Source organism: Carassius carassius, chromosome 38, assembly GCF_963082965.1.
Source record: "Carassius carassius chromosome 38, fCarCar2.1, whole genome shotgun sequence".
In the NCBI taxonomy this organism is placed as follows: Eukaryota; Metazoa; Chordata; class Actinopteri; order Cypriniformes; family Cyprinidae; genus Carassius; species Carassius carassius.
Window position 1 is genome coordinate 8,393,141 of NC_081792.1, and position 18,004 is coordinate 8,411,144.

The window sequence follows — 18,004 nt, forward strand, 5'->3', positions numbered from 1 at the left end:
CCATAGAGAATCTGTGGGATATTGTGAAGAGAAAGTTGAGAGACGCAAGACCCAACACTCTGGATGAGCTTAAGGCCGCTATCCAAGCATCCTGGGCCTCCATAACACCTCAGCAGTGCCACAGGCTGATTGCCTCCATGCCACGCCGCATTGAAGCAGTCATTTCTGCAAAAGGATTCCCGACCAAGTATTGAGTGCATAACTGAACATAATTATTTGAAGGTTGACTTTTTTTGTATTAAAAACACTTTTCTTTTATTGGTCGGATGAAATATGCTAATTTTTTTAGACAGGCATTTTGGGTTTTCATGAGCTGTATGCCAAAATCATCAGTATTAAAACAATAAAAGACCTGAAATATTTCAGTTGGTGTGCAATGAATCTAAAATATATGAAAGTTTAATTTTTATCATTATGGAAAATAATGAACTTTATGACAATATGCTAATTTTTTTAGAAGGACCTGTAGTGCAGCATAACTACTCTGTTAAATTAACATTTTATATTAAATTTTTATTGTAATTTAATAAAATGGTAATTTAGCATTTTACTTAAGGGACATGGGAAAATCGGAGGCGTTATTCTTTTAGGATTGTCTTTGCACTGCACAGCTTCACATCCACCCAGTCTCACCTGACACTCTCTCACAGCACAGGCTGGCACTCAGTGTTGCTAAGCAGAAAACAGGACATGCCATCTGCAAGCTGCCTCCTATTGGCTGCTCAGTAACTGGGAAGTTGTCTTTTTGAAGCATAGCTCTCTGAGTCTAAGAGATTCCCATCACAGCACATATCTGTCTGCTCGGAACTGCATCAGACTGACAGTGAGCTCTTCAAACCTAATGTTTAATAAGGCTGAGAAATCTGAAATGAAAAAGTCAGAATACGATGAAAACTGCAGTACAAGGTCGGCATTTAATTTATATGCAGCAAGTAAAGCTTTAGATGTTGTGAATTATTTGGGACCCTCACTGGACTCCTCAACTCATTTTGCATTATTACTATTGTGCACATTTTGTAATAATAGTAAAGTCATCCAAACTATGAAATTAAGTGGAAGCATGTGGATTATGCAGTAACCAAAGCAGTTCAGCAAATCAATATAATTTTTTAACAGTACTGATGGAGTTCACATGTATGTTTGTCATTCAGTAGCTGCTTTTCCTTCACTGTCCAGTCCAACATTAAATAATAATAATGAATTAAAATAAATAAATAGTAAATAAATTCAGGTTCACAATTAATGTGTGTGTATACAAGGCTTATATTAAGCATTTAGGTCAAATGTTTCAAATAAATTGGATAGTACTTACTGAGCTCTTAAAATCATCAAAATTATATTCTGAAGACTCTAGAATATCTTTCAAGCCATGTCTATGTCCTTTCTTGTAATCTAGTAGATCGCATTTATAGCTGGTGCCAAATGTTGCCTTAGTGATGGGTTTGGGCATGAAAGAATGAATCAAGTGTTTTGGCTGTGGTGCTGATTCAGTCTCCATATGCACGTTCAGTCACACATGGGGGAAGTCGTGGCCTAATGGTTAGAGATTTGGACTTGTACTCCAAAGGTTAGTGTCTCGAGCCGGCAGGAATTGTAAATGGGGGGAGAATATGCACAGTGCCCTTGAGCAAGGCGCCGAACCCCCCCAACTGCTCCCTGGGCGCCGCAGCATAAATGGCTGCTCACTGCTAAGGGTTTGTGTTCACGATGTGTGTGTGCACTTTGTATGGGTTAAATGCAGAGCACAAATTCCAAGTATAGGTCACCATACTTGGCTGAATGTCACGTCACTTTCACTTTTTTTTAACTGGTGTTATGGGGATGTTACTCTTAGGCTCTGTAGCTGAATAGCCACAGTTTACAGGACACCTCAGGTTTGACAGCCACCGAGTGTCTTCATTTTTTCCTTATTTTGAAGAATTTATACACTCAGTATGTGTGGATCAGTCTTAATACAGCACAGATTTACAGTATTTTGGTGTTTTAATAAATATTAATGTGTTAAGTCAGCCATACAATCAGATTTCCAAGTACCTTTTGTACCAAAAAGGAACGAATAATAAACCTTACCCTCTGTGTCCACAGAGTACCGAGTGCCTCTCCAAAGCATCTGTGCCTGACATGGAATCCACAAATGCTGGTACTTCAGAGGCCCCTGGAGAAGCAGGGAGCAAAGTAAGACCATTGTCATACAGATCATGTTAGAATTTAATTATATACTAAGAGGCAATGTTTGTCTTTATGTAAACACAGCAGCCTATCTATTTGTACTTCATACTATATTTAAAAAAATACATAAAAATAAATTTGAACAATTATGGTTGCCTGCACTGTGTGTTAGTCCTGTGATGGACTGACCATCTGTCCAAGATATTTCCTTTTCTTGGCCAGAGATGCTGAGATAGGCTCCAGCATCTCTTCAACCCTACATAAAACAAGGAGATGGGAGAACAAATTGTTGACTTCTTTTAAAATCAATATCATATTAAGAAATAAATAATAAATACAAAATCTAGCTGTAAATAATATACAAAATATCCTAAATTAACCTAAATATCTATACTAATCTGTTCAGTCCCTATGTTAAAGGGTTAGTTCACCCAAAAATCAAAATTATGTCATTAATATCTCACCTTCATGTCGTTCCAAACCCGTGAGACCTCCGTTTATCTTCGGGACACAGTTTAAGATATTTTAGATTTAGTCCGAGAGCTCTCAGTCCCTCCATAGAAGCTGTGTGTACAGTCTACTGTCCATGTCCAGAAAGGTAAGAAAAACATCATCAAAGTAGTCCATGTGACATCAGAGGGTCAGTTAGAATTTTTTGAAGCATCGAAAATACATTTTGGTCCAAAATAGCAAAAACTACGACTTTATTCATCATTGTCTTCTCTTCCGGTCTGTTGTGAGAGAGTTCAAAACAAAGCAGTTTGTGATATCCGGTTTGCGAATGAATCATTCGATGTAACCGGATCTTCTTGAACCAGTTCACCAAATTGAACTGAATCGTTTGAAACGGTTTGCGTCTCCAATACGCATTAATCCACAAATGACTTAAGCTGTTAACTTTTTTAACGTGGCTGACACTCCCTCTGAGTTCACACAAACCAATATCCCGAAGTAATTAATTTACTCAAACAGTACACTGACTGAACTGCTGTGAAGAGAGAACTGAAGATGAACACCGAGCCGAGCCAGATAATGAACGAAATATTGACTCGTTCTCGAGTCAAGAACTGGTTGCATCGGTTTTTGGATCACCAGTAGTTCTTTCGGACAGTTCGATTCAATAAACCGGTTGAAGAAAACGGTTCACCGGTTCTTTTGCGCTGTACGTAATGATGTCATTGGCGATGATTGCCCTTGATTCAATCCTTTGGTTTACCCGCGCTCATAACATTAGCACAGAATCAGTTCAGAATCAATCACCAAAAGAATCAGATGCTCTGTGTGTCAGTCTGCTTCATGCTGAATCACACATGCGCAGTATCATCAGCTCCTCGGTTCTCGAATCGGACTCTTCTGACAGAAACGGTTCTTGACTCGAGAACGAGTCAGTCGTTTGTTCGTTATCTGGCTAGGTGTTCATCTTCAGTTCTCTCTTCACAGCAGTTCAGTCAGTGATTAATGCTTATTGGAGACGCAAACTGTTTTAAAAGATTCAGTTCAATTTGGTGAACTGGTTCAAGAAGATCCAGTTACATCGCATGATTCGTTCGCGAACCGGATATCACTAAACTGCAGTGTTATAAAATCTCACAACAGACCGGAAGAGAAGACAATGGTGAATAAAGTCGTAGGTTTTGCTATTTTTGGGCCAAAATGTATTTTCGATGCTTCAAAAAATTCTAACTGACCCTCTGATGTCACATGGACTACTCTGATGATGTTTTTCTTACCTTTCTGGACATGGACAGTAAACCGTACACACAGCTTCAATGGAGGGACTGAGAGCTCTCAGAGTAAATCTAAAATATCTTAAACTGTGTCCCGAAGATAAACGGTCTCACGGGTTTGGAACGACATGAGGGTGAGTCATTAATGACATAATTTAGATTTTTGGGTGAACTAACCCTTTAAATTTACTATGTTTTAACACAACATTGGTTATTCAGTCATTGGCATTGAACTTCTGACCTTATATGCAATATTCATACAGTTTTAATTTGAACATACATTAATCAAAAACAATAGTGCAATAATGAACTCTAAGACAGAACAGTGTATGTCAGCTATAGTTATATTGTGTTATGGTTGCAGGTGGAAATGGTGTTTTGGCTGCTGTCCATGCTGGCCTCTAGAGATCGAGAGGAGATGTCCCGCACCCTTCTGGCAATGTCAAGCTCACAGGAAAGTTGCATTGCCATGCGCAAGTCTGGTTGCGTCCCACTGCTTGTGCAAATACTACATGAGGGTGGCACTGGGGAGGCAGCTGGGACAGGAGGTTATAGTCGAGAAGCCCGTTCCAGAGCCAGTGCTGCCCTGCACAACATTGTGTACTCACAGCCAGATGAGGGCCAAGCACGACGCGAGATGAGAGTCCTTCATGTGCTAGAGCAGATCCGCTTACACTGCGAGAATGGCTTGGACTGGATTGAGAACCATTTAAGTATCCCCTCATCTGGTGGTGCCAAAACCACAGGTGAGCCCTGGTTAGGTTATAGTCACTTTGTTATATACCGTCAGACTTGCCATTAATTTGTTATGAATAATCATATTTTTTGGTTTGTGTACATGTTAAATTCCAAACAAAAAGACAAAGCTTATGCATATAAGTTACAAATAGTGTAAGCCATTTACTTATAAATACTTACTTTAAGTATCAGATGAACTAGAGTGTTTCTTTATGGTGATTTTCGATTTTTGTTTTTTATTTATTAATTTATATTTTGCTGATTTTCTAAAAAAAAAAGAAATTGTCATACATACTGTTCCCATAACATTAAATGATTCATACAAGTATAAATTTACTTTGATATTCACAGAAATCCCTGAGCCAGTGGATCCCCAGATGTGCCAGGCCTTGTGTGCAATAATGAAGTTATCTTTTGAGGAAGAGTACCGCAGGGCGATAAATGATCTAGGTACATAAATACAGTGTCTCTAAAAAGACCAAAGAGCAATAGAGTGTATGTTGTGGTTGTAAATAAGCACATTTACAGTGAATTAAACACACAGCGAATAAGCTAATTTATGCAACTTTTAGGGGGCCTGCAAGCGATTGCGGAGCTAATGCAGCTGGATCAAGAAATGTATGGCATGCACAATGAGCCAATCAATATGGCCCTCCGGCGTTACGCAGGAATGGCACTCACTAATCTTACATATGGAGATGTTGTGAATAAGGTACATTTTCTAATTATTGCATACAAGTGTGGAATCGCATAAAAATGAAAAACATTGCAAACAAAATTTTTATTTGTAAAAGTCATCTCATTTCTTTATAATAATTAAATCAGTAACGTTGACAGAATGCTCTTTATCAACTTTACCAGGCTGCTCTTTGCTCAAAGAGAAACTGTCTTCAAGCTATTGTTGCACAGCTTGCATCTGATAGCGAGGAATTACAGCAGGTACATAAACTACTTTTCCATAGAGCAAACCATCACTCCTTTATTAACTTTTAGTATGACAAATATTATGCAACAGCTAATTTAGTTGGTATTTTTTTGCTACTCTCATTTGTAATTATTTTGCCCACAACAACACTGTGATTTGTCATTGCTTTTAGGTTGTGTCAAGTATACTGAGAAACTTGTCATGGCGTGCTGATATCAACAGCAAGAGGGCTTTGAGAGATGTCGGTAGTGTGTCAGCACTTATGACTTGTGCACTACAGGCTACAAAGGTACAGTCAAACATTTCTATGATATCCATTTCTTACATTCAATAAATCTGAATATGAGTGATTTACCCAATAAATCATTGACATTTGAGCTCCAGTACCACTCAGTATTTTTATATGGTCTGGTCTTCTTCACAGGAGTCCACTTTAAAGAGTGTGCTCAGTGCACTGTGGAACCTGTCAGCACACAGCACTGAGAATAAGGTGTCAATTTGCTCTGTTGATGGTTCTCTTGGCTTTTTGGTTAGCACTTTGACTTATCGGTGCCAAACCAACTCACTGGCCATTATTGAAAGTGGTGGGGGTATCCTTCGTAATGTGTCCAGCCTTATTGCTACCCGAGACGATTACAGGTATCATATTTATTCATATTCACAAATTAAGCAGAGGATAACGTGTCAATGACAACACTTAAATTCTTCCTGTTTTCCTAATTCAGGCAAATCCTCAGGGATCATAACTGCCTTCAGACTCTGCTGCAGCACTTGCGATCTCACAGTCTTACCATTGTGAGTAATGCATGTGGAACCCTCTGGAACCTGTCTGCACGAAGTCCAAAGGACCAGGAATTGCTGTGGGATCTTGGAGCTGTAAGCATGTTGCGCAATCTCATCCACTCGAAGCACAAAATGATAGCCATGGGAAGTGCTGCAGCTCTGCGAAACCTCCTCACAAATCGTCCACTTAAATATAAAGATACTGCTGTTGTATCCCCAGGATCCTGCATGCCATCCCTCTACATGAGGAAGCAGAAAGCATTAGAGGCTGAGTTAGATGCGACGCATCTGGCAGAAACATTTGATTCAATTGAGAAACAACGTTTCAAACATCAAAGTATAAACAAACCGCTGAGGCACATTGAGAGCCTAGCAAAAGACTACGCCTCAGATTCTGGTTGTTTTGATGATGATGAGGGACCTAATGTGTCAACCAGCTTGGACACTGGAACCTTCTCCATGCTCTCCATGTTCTTGAACAATTCTAACTTCCTTAATACTCAGCCCCGTAAGCAAGAGGGGGAGCCTGAGCAAGACGTTGAAAGCTTTCAAACTGAAAATAATAGGTCACAACCCCCTGATGATGAAGTGACTTTAGCAACTGAGAAATTGGCCAAGAAGATCACCAGCACAGTGGCTAAAATTGACAAACTGGTAGAAGACATTACCATGCATACGTCCTCAGAGGACAGCTTCAGCCTCAGCTCAGAAGATCATTTTGTAGATTGGAATTATGGGCCAGATGAGCTTCACGAGGGACGAGCCATTTCATGTTCCCCTTGTCATCTTTTTGACAACAGCTCTTTTTTACCTAAAGAGTGTCTCAGCAGAGCACATGCCTTCTTGCGTCTTAAAACAGCCAACTCGAGTTTATCCAATGACAGCCTTAACAGTGGCAGCACCAGCAATGGCTATTGTGGCAGTCAGAACCAGACTCATACCTCGGCAAAACCAACAGGACAACGACGTCCAAATAAACTTGACCTTAAGGTAGCTAATGAGGAACCAGTGAACAGTGGTGTACATATCTCAAGAGTCATGTGTCAAAATGAGATCCCTGAAAGAGATTTTGAGACAAGCAAAGATGTTATTTTGCCTGATTCAGGTTCCACTGATACAGAGAAGAGCCAAGAACCTTTTATATCAACACCTGCAACTGTATCAACCAAGGTGTCTTCAGATGCTAGTATACCAACTGTGAAGTTGTCTCCCTCCTATCAGCATGTTCCTCTGATCCAGAGTGTTGCCAAGTTTGGCATTGCAAAAACTGCAATCAATGTTCAGGCAGCTCAAGCAATGCGCAGGCAAGCTTGGGTTCCAACAGTGATGACTGGCGATAGTATTAGCAAGTTTTCCCCAATATGCTCTGCAAGAAGCCCCACAATAGGACAGCTGGAGACCCCTCAGAAGTATTCTGTTGAAAATACTCCAATATGCTTCTCTCGCTGCAGTTCTCTGTCTTCTCTGTCTTCTGGGGATGGAGCTCTTGATGGACAAAGTCAGACTGAAAATGACCTAGAGAGTGACTCCTCATTAGAAATCATAGAGGTGGAAGATGTGAATATTGAGAGAAAAGATGAAGAGGATGAGACACTTGATGACTTGAGTGACAGTCAGTTATTATTAACTGATCAAAAAATCAGCAGCTCTGATCCAACAGAGATCCCTAGTACAATTAAAAATGAGAAGAAGTTCCTAAGAGGAGTGTCTCCAGTAATTCTTGAGGACAGGACACCATCCAGCTCTTCAGAAAACTACATTCACGAAACACCTCTTGTAATGAGCCGCTGTAGTTCAGTAAGTTCACTTGGCAGCTTTGAATCTCCTTCAATTGCCAGCTCTATTCAGAGTGATCCATGTAGTGAAATGATAAGTGGTACTGTTAGCCCCAGTGACTTACCAGACAGCCCAGGACAAACAATGCCTCCAAGTCGCAGCAAAACTCCATGCTGTGCAGAATCGAGTGGACCAGAGACACAAAATCTTGGTGGTGTAGGAAGCCAGTGGGAGAATAGTTTGCGCAAATTTATGGAAATCGCCGACTTTAAAGAAAGGTTTAACCTACCTCCAGATTTGGACACAATGATCTATTTCACTGTGGAAAAACCAATTGAGAATTTCTCATGTGCCTCTAGTCTGAGTGCCCTCCCTCTCCATGAACACTATGTCCAGAAAGATGTGGAGCTCAAACTTACTCCTTTGCTTAACCAGCAAGACAATGATCCAGAGGATTCTGAAAAAGAAGAGGACATGGATGACCAAGACCAATATAGTGAAGGCAACTCAGATGATGACATAGAAATTCTGAAAGAGTGCATTAATTCTGCCATGCCTTCCAGGTTTAAGAAGGTAAGGCCAACTGTGATGCCTAACCTCTCAAACCAAGTTCTTAACATGCAGACTCGAAAATCTGTGCAATTACCAGTGTATATGCTGCTTCAGAATAAAAACAATCAAATGTGTACTGGACAAAAGCTTGGAATGTCTTCAAAAGAAATCTATCATGATGATTCCTCTTACACTGACTCTGCTGAAGGTACGCCCATCAATTTCTCAAGCACCACTTCCTTGAGCGATGAAACTCTCCAGTATCCACTCAGAACTAAAGGAATAAAAGATTGGCGAAGGAACAAAGAGACACAAGAGCTGGTTGATATAGAGGCAAAAAGAATTGAAGACCTACGCATGTTCTCCCGCTTCCACAAACCAACTAAAACATGTCAGTCCCACATAGTCACAAACCAATTAAACAAAACAATCAGACATATGGTACCCACTCAGAGATTACTTATACGGAGTAAAGATATGACAGCAAAAATTACCCAGCAAAGGATTCAAAGCCAGTCTCCAGTTCGACAGATCCAAAAGCAAGGACAGAATCTGTCCAAAAGCATGCCACAGTTAGATATTCCTATAAGCAAACAAAACCCAGAGGTGTACCAAAATCACAAAACCTGCTCCCTGAGTCATGCACAGGGAAACACTTTAGGCTTTCAGTCTAGGAATCACCCAACAACTACAGAAGTGGCCATCTGCCATAAAATGGACATACAGGATGGACTGATGAATAGGACGCGACAGAAACAACATTATGAATCAAGCAAGACTAATGTGATCCGTAATGCTAATATACAAGATCAAGTCAACAGTTACAAGTACCACCAAAAGAGTTTTCACAGAATCAAGCAAAATCAAATTTTAGAAGAAGCACCTCCATGTTACTCTTTGAGTTCCTCCCTTAGCTCTTTGAGTGATGCAGAATTTGAGGAACATCATGAAAAACCTCAGCTTACGTGGATACGGAATAAACATAATTTAACATCCAACCCCATGTGTCCTCCAAAGTCAAAGCAAGAACACAACCAGTTTGAAGAGAACAGCTCGCCAAGCTCAGTCAGCATGGATTCAGAAGATGATCTTTTGATAAAATGCATAACATCTGCAATGCCTCAACACAAGAAAAAGCAGGCTGCCAGAAAAAAGAAGGCTGAGAATAAGCACAAACAGAAAGCTACTCTTCAGAAAGCAACAGCGTGGAGCCCTGAAAATGATCTAGATTCAGATGAAATGGCATCAGACAAAGACTCTGATCTCAACAGTGTTGAATGGAGAGCAATACAAGAAGGAGCTAATACAATAATTACCAAATTACAAGCTTCAAAGTCCCAGGAACCTTCATCAGAGTCTGAATCAGTTCTGTCATTTATGTCTGATTCAAGCTTTACTCCTAAAGAGAAGAAGGTATACAAAGATGACAAAAAGGCTAATAAACCACTTGATTTTGCCCCTCGCAAACCTGTTCCAAACCTTCCTGTGGTCTTCAGGGGTAGAACAGTGATATACACGCCCAAGAAGGAGACAACTCTCTCTCAAAGACCACCCCCTAAAAAAATGATAAAGAAATCAGATGTCCCTAAAAATCCAAACCTAGCTCAGCACAGGTCAAGAAGCCTTCACAGACTGGGCCACCCCATGGATTCCACTCTGTTGTCATTGCCCAAAAGAAGCTCAACACCACCTGCCAGGATACCAAAGAGCTCATCTTCAGGATCATCTCAAAGTTCAACACCTTCCAGGCATCCTCAGAAAAAAGTAACCTCCCCAACCCAAACCATTAAACAAGGTCCAGAGAAGGTAGCCTCAGCACCATGCAGTCCACCGGACAAAAGAGGAAGCACTTCAAACATTAATCAGAACTCAAAATCTCCTATAGACAGGAAAACACAGAAATCCCCTGTCAGAATACCATTCATGCAGAATCCATCAAGGCAAACAAGAAACGTTTCACCTTTAGTAACCAACCAGCCCACTAACATCAGCAGACAAAATACGCAGATGTCAGGGAAAACAATCCTACCAGCAAATCGAATGGATTTGGTTCGCATGACATCCAGTCATTCAAGTAGTGGTGAATCAGATAGTAATGGTTTTCTCAGACAACTGACATTCATCAAAGAGTCCTCAAAATTCTTAAGACGTGATGCCGCTTCACGTTCTGTCCCAACATCACAGCAAGCCTCACCCCGAAAAGCAGTTCCAGGGGCCCCAGCAGTTTTCTTGTGTTCTTCTCGTTGTCAGGAGCTCAAGGAAGCAGTTCAAGTTCCAAGAATAATGCCTGTGACTCAAGGGCAAAGACAAGTGCAGGAACAGGGGATACTCAGACAAGGCATGGCCCCATCAAGAGCCACCTCTATCGATAGGGACGTCACTGTAAAACGTCCAGCTAGACGAACAAGCTCAGAAAGTCCTTGCAGGGCCTCCCAGAGAAATACACCTGGTCCAAGGCCAAGAGAAAAGAGGGAGGATACCTTCAAAAGATATTCCTCCTCACCAAGCATTAATGTCTTGAGTCGTGGCACCAGCCGCTCCTCTCTTCGTTCTTCATCCTCTGACTCAAGCGGACGAGCTAAAAGTGAAAGGGACACAAATCAGAAGCAACAGAGAGCTGGGTCACGTAACTCTGACAGAGTGACCTGGCGAAGGATTCGTGATGAGGATATTCCCCAGATATTAAAGAGCACCCTTCCACCCACTGCACTGCCTCTGTTGCCTTCACCTGAGGGCATCAAACAGATGCCACCACCACTACCAGGGAAATGGCCTACTATTACCCTAGCATCACGAAAAACAAGTGATGCAACTGTTCAAACTGAAGACTACTCAGCCAACAAAACTAATTCAAGCACCTCTCCCACAATTGAAAAAGTTCTTAGCATTACAGACGAGGCCACAAAGATGGCCCTGCCCAGGAAAATAAGCATGGGCTTTGGGAATACTCTCCAAGATGGGGATTCGGATGGATCTCTAAAAACCTACAGCACAGCATCAACCTCCACCTTTCAATCAGTGGAAAGTACCCCCAGTGGTGGTGTTGGCCATTTCAGACAGAGCTCACCAAGTAAAGCTGTCAGGGTTACTCCTTTCAACTACATCCCCAGCCCCATGGTCTGCTGCTCTCCACAGACACATGGACAAGCGCAAACAATGTCAGAGAAGACAGGGGAAAAACATGAAGCATAAAATCTTTATTCTGTCCAAGGTTCAAATCTTGACAAAGTACTATGCTCTGGATGCGGTAAAAGTTCAGGTGGTAATGGATATGATTTTCTTTACCTCGTATATTTACTGAGTCTTATGCTTTGCCATCACTTGCATCAGAAGTTTTACCTATTTGAAAAAACAAATAAAAAACAATCTGGATGTGAACAATTACCCATGTACTATAGAATCCCACTGGATTCACAACATTAACCAACCTACCACAAGTGAGGGTATACCCATTTTTTTATATATTTTTGTACATTGATAATAATCACTGCTTGTGCTAGTTGGACTATTAATCTCACATGACAAAGACTGTCTCAATGTGTTATCCACTAGTAAAAATGATGGCCCACATTTAGAACAGTGAAAAATACTTTAAAAGACCATGTGCTACCTGCAACCCGGAAAAGACTGTTGTACTCTCACATGAGAATCATGTATGCACATGCCATTATGCCACACAGACAGGTTAAACAGCCTATTGCCTTCACTTATTATTACTGCAGGAAAATATAGCTACAATAGGTCAAATCTGCACAAAATGCCTATGTAATCATCATGGATATTTAGTGGTAATGTTGTAAATACTGATATACAACTGTAGTCTAATGCTTCCCAGAAGGCAAAATGTAATCCTGCCATTGCTACAAATAGCATGCTAAATACTCACTTATCCACTGTTAATACGTGATGTTGACTTTGCTGTTTCTTTTTTTATTATTGAAAATGACACACTGTAAGTACAACCATGAATCTCTGCCCACACATTTCCATTTTTGAATATAAGATTGTTGTAATTGTTGTGTTCAGCAAATGTATGTACTACAGTTAAGTGGCTGTACATACTTCTTTTTACTGAATGCTTTCATAATGTCATTTTGTGTAGAGTCATGTTATGCTTTAAGTATATAAAAGCAAGCTAATGAGTAGCAACTCAGTGGACTTAGATAAATACTTGCCATTTACAATAAGTTGGTCTGCTGTAGAATGCTTAAAATGGCTTCCATTCAACCAAAGCCTATTGCCAAAACTGCAGCTATACAAGCAAATATTGTAGACATATGATCAGTATAGTTTTGATCATGGCCAATTAGCCAGCACAAAAAGTGTTTGTCTTATTTGGTGAGGTGCAGTATTCACATGGGCTTAGTTTTAACTGTAATACAGCAGCTTTACTCAATTTCTCTCCTTTAGCCACAAAACATGCATTCTCTCTTAAAAGTAAAGTCATTGATCCCACATCAACCCAGATTCTGAGAATGATGAAAAGAACTAGTTTATTTCAGATGTGCTGTGGGTGACACTCAGAGCACACCTGAAATACACTGTAGTTCTTTACACCATTGTGTTCCCACATTAAAGAGTTAATTTTGAACTTTCTCAGAAGATATTGAAATTGACCAGTTACAGAGCTCGGTGTAATGTGTAATGACCCCTAACAGTGGTGGTCAGGATTAAGCAATATGATGCAATGATAAATTCAAATTGACATAAAGGGAAAATGTTATGCATATTTGAGAGGTTTTGTCAAAGCATAAATTGGGTTCAGAAAGTTGTTTGAAAGAATGTGGTGTAGACTAACAGTTTAATGGTTGTGGCCATGGGTTAGGGGGTCCTCAAATAAACATTCTCATAAAACCTGTGTCCTTACATTATTGATCTGAGTGGAAGTAATTTATTCAATGGTAGATGCCTTCAGACTATCCTCAGGGTTGCCAGGTCTGCATAACAACACTAGGGCAATGGCCAATCAATAACCAAGCTAGCCCAATGACCCTATCCTAAATGTCAAAACTCAAAATAGGCCACATCCATACCTATAATGCATATTTTACAGTCAGTGTTATGTGCCATACACAACTTCAATGTGAAAACCACTATATTAGTACAGTAGTTATCATAAACAGTCTGTTTTCATAAAGGAGAACACAAGAGCTCAAAGGTTCCCTAACAGTGCTCCTCTTTCACAAAACCTAACATTTAGCAGTTTTATAATTGTTAGAATATAAAATACTTCAATACAGGCATTTTAGTCAAATAGAAAGTATTCAAAGTGCACGTAAATGCAAAATGGAAAAGAAGCAAATATATATGTTCATACACAGCTTGAGTAGCAAGATTGTGTTCAGTTCAACTATTTCCATTTTATATTTTTGGGTAAGAATAAAAAGCACTTCTTTCCAGTACTTAATGTCTTTCATTCCAACATAAGAAAACATCTCTGGAATCTGCATCTGAAATAGCATGTATTTACACAGTTTATGTATCTCCGAGGGGATATGGCTGCATTTAAACTGCAGATACAGATGTATAAATAGGCCTCATGTTTTGCTTTCAACAAAACGTTGAAAACTGATATTTGAAATAATGTAAAACGTAAAAAAATGGTCGAAATGTTAAATAAAACCGCCAGTAGGTGACAGCAAGTGAATGTTAATGAATGAGTCAATGAGATTCAACAGATTCATTCAAACAGCTGATTCATTCAGAAACAAATCAATTGACGGTGTTAATGAATCATTTATGGAACCGAATTGTTCATTCATTAAGTAAACACCGTGGAATTGGAATTTTGAGTTGTAATAAGACTAATAAATCAATGTGCATGCACTTTGTGTAGTTGGTGAAATTTGGTGGCACATCATTACAACAACTCTTAACATATGTTAGTGTTGTTACCATACGGGGCAGCTGTTGCCTAATGGTTAGAGAGGTTGGACTTGTATCCTGAAGGTCGCCGGTTCGTGTCTCAGTGCCGACAGGAGTTGTAGTTGGGTGGGAGTGAATGAACAGCACTGTCTCTCTCCCTCAATACCCATGGCTGAAGTGCCCTTGAGCGAGGCACTGAACCCCCAGTTGCTCCCTGGGTGCTGGATATATAGCTGCCCGCTGCTCTGGGTGTGTGTTTACTGCTGTGTGTGCACTTGGATGGGTTAAATGCAGAGCACCAATTCAGAGTATTGGTTACCATACTTGGCAAATGTCACAACTTTCACTTTTTCATATTATTGCAGACGATGCTGTATTGGGCACCCCTGACTCAACTTGAGTGGAAAATGAAATCATCCACGGTTGTGAGCGGCACGCACTTGTTTGCACATGAGCAAATGTGTTTGTATGAGTCTAACTAGCAAACACCAGACCACTGATTTGTCAAACCTGCTTTCCTCCAGTCTGTGTTCTTCTGACTATTCTGTAATAAGTAACGAATATACTTAATATAGTGGGAAATATAGTGGAGTAAAAGCAAAAGTTACCTAAAAAATAAAAACTCAAGTACAGATACAGATTTTTACTTTGTTACGTTACTGGCTCTTACCTCTTTAGTTATTAAATATTGCTGCATTTAACTCATGAACCTACATGAGATTTATGTTCCATAACTAAAAAGTTGTAAGTTCTTTACTATGTTAAGTGAGACAAACAAGAACACTCACAAATTTGACACAATCACTTAATTCACTGAGTTTATTAGTAAATTTATGAATTCAGATTTGGAGTTTTTTACCAGCCAATCATAGACCACAGCTTGAGAACCAATGCCCTAATAACACAGAAATCACTTTACATTTTAAAATTAAGGATTTTTGCATGGACAATAAACCTTAATCAGGCAATTAAACTCCATTTAATACAAACGAAAATGACGCTGCAAAGAATAAACTGGAATATTCCAGTCATCAATAAACTCAAGAAGCTTGGACTGTGAAAATTAGATTGTAAATTAAAATTAAATAATGAAAAATACATTGAGACTGCACAACTTACACAGTGCTGAACACACACAGCACATTGACATTGACCAAGTCGATTTGTCACAAATCATATCCCAAACATAAGGAAGTGATGGATTTTAGCATTAAAATGTCTGAGCCTAAATGCTAACAGCAGCTTAGCAAGAGGAAAGGCTCTTCCGTAAAGTGACATCAGCTACTGATTTGGCAAATCTCAAGTTCACATGATATATGGGAGTTGTCACTGTGCGCTCCTCTTCACTTCCATCACGCTGTGCTCCAAAGACTCCCCGGCCGCACGCAGCTCATCTCTCCTCCGTGCCAGATTGCCACGTTCTTCTTGCAATCGCTCGTGCAGCTCTATGTAACGTCTGCTCTGCAGGTATCTCACCTCCACTTCACTGTTGCTAGAACTGGCCTTCAGATCTGAAAGATCAAGGCCAAATATTACAGTTATGCATGCAAAGGTGCAGCCACACACTAGCTAAAACCAATGTCCAACACTGCTAACAGTAGCAATGCCATATTCTATATTCAATAAAACAATTCTGCAATCCAGCATTAATTAATTACTAACTCAACCATTAGTAAAAAAGTAAACTAGAACCCACTGCAAAATCTGCATGGGGATATCTTCAGCCTAACACAAAATTCACGATTGCATGGATCCCCATTGACATGACTGGATTTCGCCTGCAAAAAACATTTTTTTAGCTGCTGTTCTTGTAACTTGTTTTTATTTTTCCATTTTTTCTTTTAACATGTTTTGTTTAGAGATTCTGTTATTAGTTATTCAATTATTTAACTAAATTGTCAAGATTCAATTTAAGTGGATTTGGTGTTTTATATTAATAATACTTTTACATTTTGTACAATAACAACTAAATGAGCAATGTGACAGAGACATCACCATTCTGCACATGCTTAACGATCTAGATGTTACAATTTAACAAAGGGAACATCTTTCCCCAGCTTACCCAATTAACACTTTTTTCAAAAGGATCAGTAAGATTTCTAAAGTTTTTTTTAGTCTCTTCTGTTCATCGAGGCTGCATTTATTTGCCCACAAATACAGAAAAATACAGTAATAATGTAAAATATTATTACTATTTAAAATAATGGGTTATAATTTATTTCTGTGATGCAAATCACAAATTGCTGCTTTATTTATTCATTTATTTTTTTGGAACCTTTGATACTTTGTACAGGATGCTTTGATGAACAAAGTTAAAAAGAATAGCATTTATTTAAAATATAAACCTTTTCTAACAATATAAGTCTTTATTATCAATATTGATCAATTTAGCACATCCTTGCTGAATAAAAGCATTCATTATATATATATATATATATATATATATATATATATATATATATATATATATATATATATATATATATATATATAACTGACCCCAAACTTTTGAACTGTAGTGTATATTGTTACAAAAAAGATTTAGCCTTATTTTAAATAAATGCTGTTCTTTTTAACTTTTTATTTATCAAAGAATTCAGAAAAAAAAAGTATTCACAGGTTCCAAAAATTTTTTTTTAAATATGAAGCAGCAAAACTGTTTCCAATACTGATAACAAATCAGCATACTGCAATGATTTCTGAAGGATCATGTGACACTGAAGACTGGAGTAATGGTGATGAAAAATCAGCTTTGCATCAGATATTAAATTATAATTTATAATATAATTAGAATAATTACCATTATTTCAAATTGCTATAATATTTAACAATATTACTGTTTTTCCTATATTTCTGACCAAATAAATGCAGCCATGATTAGCAGAAGAAACAAATTTTATTGCACGTTTGTGTGGACAAATCATATATTATACTAGCTAATCTGATAGTGGCTACAATTGTTCATCTGCTTTCGCAACATGTTATAAGTCTAAAAAATTAAAATAGCTGCCTTATTTTTCAGACGTTGATTACATTGAGTGAGTCGTTTTAATGACTGATCTATATAATGCTCTCTATTACAGATCCAGTGGTTTTAAGAAGTCAAAGTGCTGCGATACTGTCGTCTTACCTTCCGCAGAATCTGGTAAAACCGTGAACACGGGGTCGTGAGGATCGGCTCGGTTCACATCCTCCGTGATCTGCTCCACGGTCGGCGGATCGGGGCGGGTCGGCAGCACCATCCGCTTCTTGCTTTTCGAACCAAAATTCATCCTGACCAACAAGAGAGACGCTCTTTATAAAGCATTAGTGTTCATGCTGGTGGGGATACATACTGTACACTGTGAAACCCATGTCAACTGTTTACGTTTGGTACAGCTGACACGTCAGACTCAGCGCGTGATTCTTCGATTGTATCCGAGACTGAGATCTTGGTGATGGCTGGCGCCACCTGTCGACTCGGAGTAAA

The 18,004-nt window shown here is 39.2% G+C and overlaps 2 protein-coding genes across 2 annotated transcripts in view; one reads left to right on the forward strand and one right to left on the reverse strand.

The window, feature by feature from the left end:
- The window catches only part of LOC132119250 (adenomatous polyposis coli protein 2-like), a 44,890-nt gene extending 31,366 nt beyond the window's left edge, over window positions 1–13,524 (forward strand). The window contains exons 8-15 of the mRNA XM_059529058.1: window positions 2,086–2,175; window positions 4,261–4,642; window positions 4,986–5,084; window positions 5,207–5,346; window positions 5,496–5,573; window positions 5,732–5,848; window positions 5,984–6,198; window positions 6,285–13,524. Of these exons, the coding sequence (XP_059385041.1) occupies window positions 2,086–2,175; window positions 4,261–4,642; window positions 4,986–5,084; window positions 5,207–5,346; window positions 5,496–5,573; window positions 5,732–5,848; window positions 5,984–6,198; window positions 6,285–11,862 (6,699 nt within the window). The 3' untranslated portion in view covers window positions 11,863–13,524. The remainder of the gene's footprint in view (window positions 1–2,085; window positions 2,176–4,260; window positions 4,643–4,985; window positions 5,085–5,206; window positions 5,347–5,495; window positions 5,574–5,731; window positions 5,849–5,983; window positions 6,199–6,284) is intronic.
- Window positions 13,525–15,340: 1,816 nt separating this feature from the next.
- c38h19orf25 (chromosome 38 C19orf25 homolog) lies at window positions 15,341–17,888 on the reverse strand. Its single transcript, XM_059529066.1, has 2 exons — window positions 17,666–17,888; window positions 15,341–16,046 (listed from the first exon to the last, which is right to left on the reverse strand). Exons 1-2 carry the CDS (start codon window positions 17,805–17,807, stop codon window positions 15,862–15,864), a joined length of 327 nt encoding a protein of 108 aa, XP_059385049.1. The 5' UTR covers window positions 17,808–17,888; the 3' UTR covers window positions 15,341–15,861.
- Between the last annotated feature and the right edge of the window lie 116 nt (window positions 17,889–18,004).

Coding starts and splice junctions, on each gene's coding strand:
- c38h19orf25 (XM_059529066.1), bottom strand. CDS start 17,807: ATGAATTTTGGTTCGAAAAGCAAGAAGCGGATGGTGCTGCCGACCCGC. Junction 16,047..17,665: donor TTTACCAGATTCTGCGGAAG/GTAAGACGACAG, acceptor TTGATCTTTCAG/ATCTGAAGGCCAGTTCTAGC.